This window comes from Nestor notabilis, unplaced genomic scaffold (genome assembly GCF_000696875.1).
Source record: "Nestor notabilis isolate BGI_N333 unplaced genomic scaffold, ASM69687v1 scaffold6995, whole genome shotgun sequence".
In the NCBI taxonomy this organism is placed as follows: Eukaryota; Metazoa; Chordata; class Aves; order Psittaciformes; family Psittacidae; genus Nestor; species Nestor notabilis.
Genome location: NW_009929742.1, coordinates 9,434 through 15,271, shown reverse-complemented (window position 1 = coordinate 15,271; position 5,838 = coordinate 9,434). Strand labels below are relative to the sequence as shown.

The 5,838-nt window shown below is 42.2% G+C and overlaps 1 protein-coding gene across 1 annotated transcript in view; it reads left to right on the top strand.

The window, feature by feature from the left end:
- HECW1 (HECT, C2 and WW domain containing E3 ubiquitin protein ligase 1) overlaps positions 1-4,976 on the top strand; it is a 164,978-nt gene extending 160,002 nt beyond the window's left edge. The window contains exon 27 of the mRNA XM_010015131.1: positions 4,496-4,976. Within this exon, the coding sequence (XP_010013433.1) occupies positions 4,496-4,607 (112 nt within the window). The 3' untranslated portion in view covers positions 4,608-4,976. The remainder of the gene's footprint in view (positions 1-4,495) is intronic.
- Positions 4,977-5,838: the final 862 nt, after the last annotated feature.

The window sequence follows — 5,838 nt, the reverse complement described above, 5'->3', positions numbered from 1 at the left end:
GCCACGGGAACTCACAGACTCGTGCAGCATTCCTGCAGAGATCGATTTTCACTCCTCCTGGGATGGAAAGGGGTGAGAGAGGAGGGTGAACCTTGGCCACAGAAAATGCCCTGGGCTGACCCATCAAGTTCTGAAAAGGTAATTGGCCTCTTTCTGCTCTGCTTAACTTCCTTTGTGAACCCAGGCGGTGCTTATGACCTACATTCAGTTAGCCCCAAGATACCCACATTAACGACTTGATGTTTGTCTGCTGATCTCCAAAATTGTTGCTCTCCCTGAAAGAGGCCTCTTTTGCAGGTGAAAGTTGTTAGCACCTTTTCGAAGTCTTAGAGCTCTGCATTCATTTTAGCCAGGGGAAGGAGAAACAGCACTTGCTCATGGGGGATAAACACAGCTTGATCACCCTGAAGTATTACCTGCATTTGTAGAAAACTATGGGGTGCTGCCAAGTATACACAGTGTTAAGAAGTACATAAAACACACAGGCTAAACCTGTAGGCTCCCTAGACCCTTAGTCAAGCAACTAAATAAATGTCATTTAAAACTCTTTAAATGCCTGATTATGGATTGCTCATGTTTGGTTAGATTTACTTACGTATTTGCTTAGAGACTAAAAGAAAGTCCTATGTCATATCCTGTGACACTGTGAGTGTAACTAGCTGTTACACTCTTTTGGCTCTGTGATACACAATGAGTGTAACTAGCTGTTTAAAATAAACCACAATGAATTCCCTTCTCCCTCTAACAACTCCTACTATTTCACAGTGAGGGTTACCTTTGCTCTGTGCTTTCAAAGTTCCAGGAAAAACCCCATCCAAACAGCTTTCTTGTGTCTTAGCAATCATCAGATTTAGTCATTTATGTGCTTAGGTATGGATTGTACCTCTTAATTACTGGCTTAGTTCTTAGGCCCTGACCCAATAAATGCAATGTTGTGAGGGGTATTATGGAAGCTTGCATAAAGCTGATGCATTTGGCTTCCCTGACATGCAGGTAGGTGCTGGGTCACTGGGGGCAGGTTAGCCTGGCCTTCGGGTTTTCAGCTGCTTTACAAAGCATCAAGATAATCTTTAGCTCTATTAGGACTCATTTTGTATTGTCTCACTGTTGCTCCAGATGCCAAAAGCAGTTAGACAGCTCTCCTTTACTTCTTGTTCTTATGCTTTGGCAGTGGAGCATGCAACTGCCACTTGCTTATAGCAAGCAAAGATGTGATAATAAAACCAGCCACGCTTTTGCACTTGTGACAGCACTGTGGCACTCCCAGAAAAGAGGCATAAAGGTTGAGTATTGCTCTGCCTATCTAATATGCAAAGCTTTGTCCCAGAATAAAGGAGTTGCATGTTTTACTTTTTGTAACTGGTTGCCTGAGTAGGGATGGATGGAGAATTCTTCCAGCTGTAGCTTCTTCTGAAGCAGGAAGCCTCTCTTCAGGTTTCCTGGGTCATGCAAGGACCACAAGAACTTACTCTTTATTCCTCACCAAACATTAATGAACGGACAAAGCTTCCTCTGATATTGTGGGAGCAGAACTCCTGGCCCAGAACAAACCAGTGCAAAGAACTAGCAGTGTTTTCTGCTGCAGCTATAGGAGGCAACAGTTCCCTTTTCTTAAACCGCAGAAGTGTTCAATGCCTGTAAATGCCACTGCCCCATCTTCTGGTTGTGCTCCTCCCCTGCCCCAAACCCCTGTCAGCTCCAAGGTTATTTCTCTTTGAGTATCAATGAAGTAAGTACCTCAGTGTGAATCCCAGTGATTCAAATAATCACATTTGACACAATGAGGTCACTTTTCCAACAGTGCTGAGCTGCAGCTACCCTTTCACCAAACAAGATTTTCATTCAGCAGAATCATACGAGTGATCACCACCATGGTGCCCACAGGTTGTGCATGGTAAAGATTATCAGTGCTAGTAAATATCTGATCTTTTGTAAGAGAATTGTGTCCCTTTCTATTAGATGATCAAGTATTTAATCACACCAGAATCCCATATAGCAATTAAAAAATGATTGTGTGTGACTACAGAGAACTCTGTTCTCATCATTTCCTTCTTTCCCACTGGACTGAGTGTGCTTTGCTGTCTTTTATCATTCCTTATCTCCCATCCCTCTTCTCTTTCCTCTTTTCTCACATACAATAGAAATACCACCTACAAATCTACATTCACCCGTTAAGCAGTGGTTCCCAGACAGTGTATAAGTGTAAAAGGAACAGAAGTTGATACCTGTGGGTCCTGAGGTTGATCAAAGAGGGGTTTGTGGGTTCTGCTAAAGAAAGCAAGGTGAAAAGGAGAAATGCCCAGTTTCTGCCTGACAGGCATGGCTGAGTGAGAATGCAAGCCTTATTTTAGTTGGTAAGTTTCAGCTATAAATAAGATAGGAGGGGGTTTTGTGCACACTCACTGCCTTTTTTGGAGTGAAAGGATTTTTCTTATATAAAGTTGTTGAACTGGAGAACAGGAGAATGTTGCTTGGCAAAATGCTGCAGTTTCTAAACATGGTAATTTTTCATTCCTTTCTTTATCAAAGTTTCTCCCCATAATAAATTCCTTGAGACCTTCTATAGAAGAGCCTGCTTCTGTAACCCTCAGATAGGAAAAGGAACTGTTCTTTTTTCTGAGTTTGACTAGGTCAAGGATGACTAAAAGTCAGCAGCATTTGCAAGGTTGTTTCATAACCAGCATGAATTGAGATGAATAATGACCGATGAATGTCAGCAAGAAAGGAAACACCACTCAGTGGCTGTGGCTGTGTCTGCACTGCACAATGGGATGTGTGACAGCAGTGTCTGAGATGCTATGGTCTCATACAGTGAAATGTGCCATGGTTAAGTACCATACAGATGTATTACTTTAGGTTCAGCAAGATTGCATTAGCAGAATCTGTGCTTGAGCCATCACAGAATCATGGAATAGTTTGGGTTGGAAGGGACTCCCAGTTCTGGAGCCAGGCAGCTGAGCTGCTCAAGACTGGCTGTCTCTGAATGGTGCTGTCTTGCCTATGATAAACACGTTCTGAAGGAACTACAAGAATCCTTCAGTTAATAACTCCCAGTGGTTGATACGTATTGGCAATGGATTGTAGAAACAACTTGTGCTGCCAAAGATTGCTGAGATAAACAATAAACAGTGCAGGGCTACTCATGGGTGAGACACATGAGCTGCCATGTTTAATTTCAAGAGATGTATTCAATAATGGCTTTATTAATGTTCCTTTTTCACTGACTCAAGTGTGCCCAGCTCCTTCCCACAAATTCTGTATTTATTGTGCACTCTGTGAGAGTGACCAGCTATAACAAATCTTCATTCAGAAAGGGAAGAGGGTGGTAAAGGCTCTTCTAATTGAAATGCTGTGACGCAGTGAAGATTACGTGCTCCTGGCTATTTCAGTTGCCTGATTGCTTTTAATGATTCACCATTGGTGCTTGATAAAACTCTCCCTCTGAATCTGCAAGTCTCAGGCCAGCCCATGTACCAGTATCATGTTTTTCTCACTTTGTGGGTGGCCTAAGGGATGACTAGCATGGTTTCAAATAGTTTCTCCAAGATAGCTCTTCTGCTTCAGTTGTGAAGAAATAACATTGAATTAAAGTATGAGACGGAAAAGCTAAAACAACTTCGTGGCTTCTAAAAATACTAGGGACCAGAAGCTTAGACATTGTTAGCCATTGAGGCTACATTTCCTTCTGTAGGGTTTAGTCAATTCACACTTATTAGAGGAAGCAAGAGCTGAAACAAGGTGGAGGCATGTGTGGAACCCGTTCCACAGCTGCTTTCGAAGGCGCTGCCAACTGGGGGTAAATACAACTGTGGGCAGAGAGGGTCATCAAGTTGGCAGCTTGCTCTGCACAAAATGTTTTGCTTTTACCTGGGCTCTTACAAATAAATAACATTTAAAGGCCAGCCTTGCAGCACATGGCCAACACCTGTCTCACAGGAGCATTTTCAGCAACCTTCCTTCTTCAGCTAGCAGACCCCTGAATGGTGTTTTACCAATCAGCCCTGCCTCACTATAAACACATGCTCAGCCCATTCTGGCAGTAGAGTTCATCACATTATGCTTGTCCAGTGGTACAAAACGTACTGGCCACTCATGTTGGATGTGCAGATGAGTTGTATTTTTTGGGGGGGGGAAACTCAAAGCAACCAAAATAGTGGAGTTTTCTCTCTATCTGGGCCTAGACCCCATCTCCTCAGTGACCTCCAGTGTTCCTTCTATGAAGATCCCTGCAAGATCCCTGCAAACATCGAATGCTGGGATAGCAGAGAATGATGTTATGTTGATACTTAGCTTCTATTTGAAATATTCATGCGTATGTGCACCTACATTTCAGTACCTCAGGTTTTGGCAGAATTTGTTTTAATAGTTAGAATTTCTTTTTCTGTCTTGAGTGAATTTGAATGTTTTGAGTCTCAGTAGGAACTTGTTCTCTCAATTTTGATTTCCTCAAGTTATTTAGGTTAAACTTAACCTGTAGCATATTTTCCTTTTGCAGGGCACACACATGTTTCAACCGTTTGGATCTTCCACCTTACCCCTCATATTCTATGCTGTATGAAAAGCTGCTGACAGCTGTTGAAGAAACTAGCACCTTTGGACTTGAATGAGGGGGTTCAGGCACTTCTGGTGTTTTTCTGGCTGATGATGTCACCTTTCCTGTCCACCATCATTTGATCTTGGTTTCCCATGTTTTTAGTTTTGAAAACTAAACAAAACAAAATCAAGATTAACAAAAGCTGTGCATGAAGAACTGCCGCCCTCTAAGACCTAACCTTCATGCTTTCATCCTCTGTTTCCAATGGACTGCTAGTCTGTATGCAATAGAAAACCAACTGTCTCAAGGTTTCTGTATATCTCTACATACCTCCATTAATAACAATGAAAATACAAATGCAAGTTACACTACACTTGACCAAATGTTAATAAATGTTTACTTCCACCTCCGTTGATTAAAAAATAAAAAAAAAACCCTCATCAGGCATTCCAAGCTTTTATATGGCCACATCTTCTAAATCAATTCACAGCCTATCTTACTTCTTAACTGTTGAATCCAGTACTAGGAGCTGGTCAAATATATCTTCATCCATCCTTGTTTTTCCCTGTATGTATTGTCCATCTGAGAGACACCTGTGAGCAAAACTGACATTTTTATAGATGAACTCATGATCCACATCACTTGCATCAGCTGGAACTGGCCCAGATCCATGGTGCAGCTCAGACCTTCAGAAACTAAAAAACCCAACCTGTAACGCAATGCAAAGCATAACAGCGATTGTTATGATTGTTACTTGCCAGTACTGGAGAGAACTTGCACTTCAGAGATATTGGGAGGGGCATCTCCATTGTAATGTTTACCACATAAGAAGCACAAGGTTGTGCACACTCAAGATGGATGTTTTATTATGTAGCATAAAGGATAAGGCTCCTTTACCTTAGTATTGTATATGACAAGGAAAAGGGGAAATAAGAAGAATGTTCTACTCTTACGAATACCCTTGGGTTCTGTTTACCAGGTCTCTGTTTTCTGATGTTTAAAATGCTCCTTTCCAAATGATAAGTCTAGACAATCCCATCCCCTGTGTCAGAAGCCATTTATTTTCTGTCAAGCTGGGCTAATCTGTGGTTGCTGGGGGCAGTTTTCACTTCTGTCGTTTTTCTTTCCTTGTTCGGTGGAAATCTCCGTAACCTCAAGCGTGGTTGTAGGCAGGTTTTAGTCTGGGGTCTGTTAAACGAGAAGCTGCAGTGAATGAGGGTGCTAGTCAGGGATGAAGGGGTTAAGACTGTTGCACTTCCTCTTGGAGTAAGCCCCAAAGGCCCTCTGGTCATTCTAGGTACCGC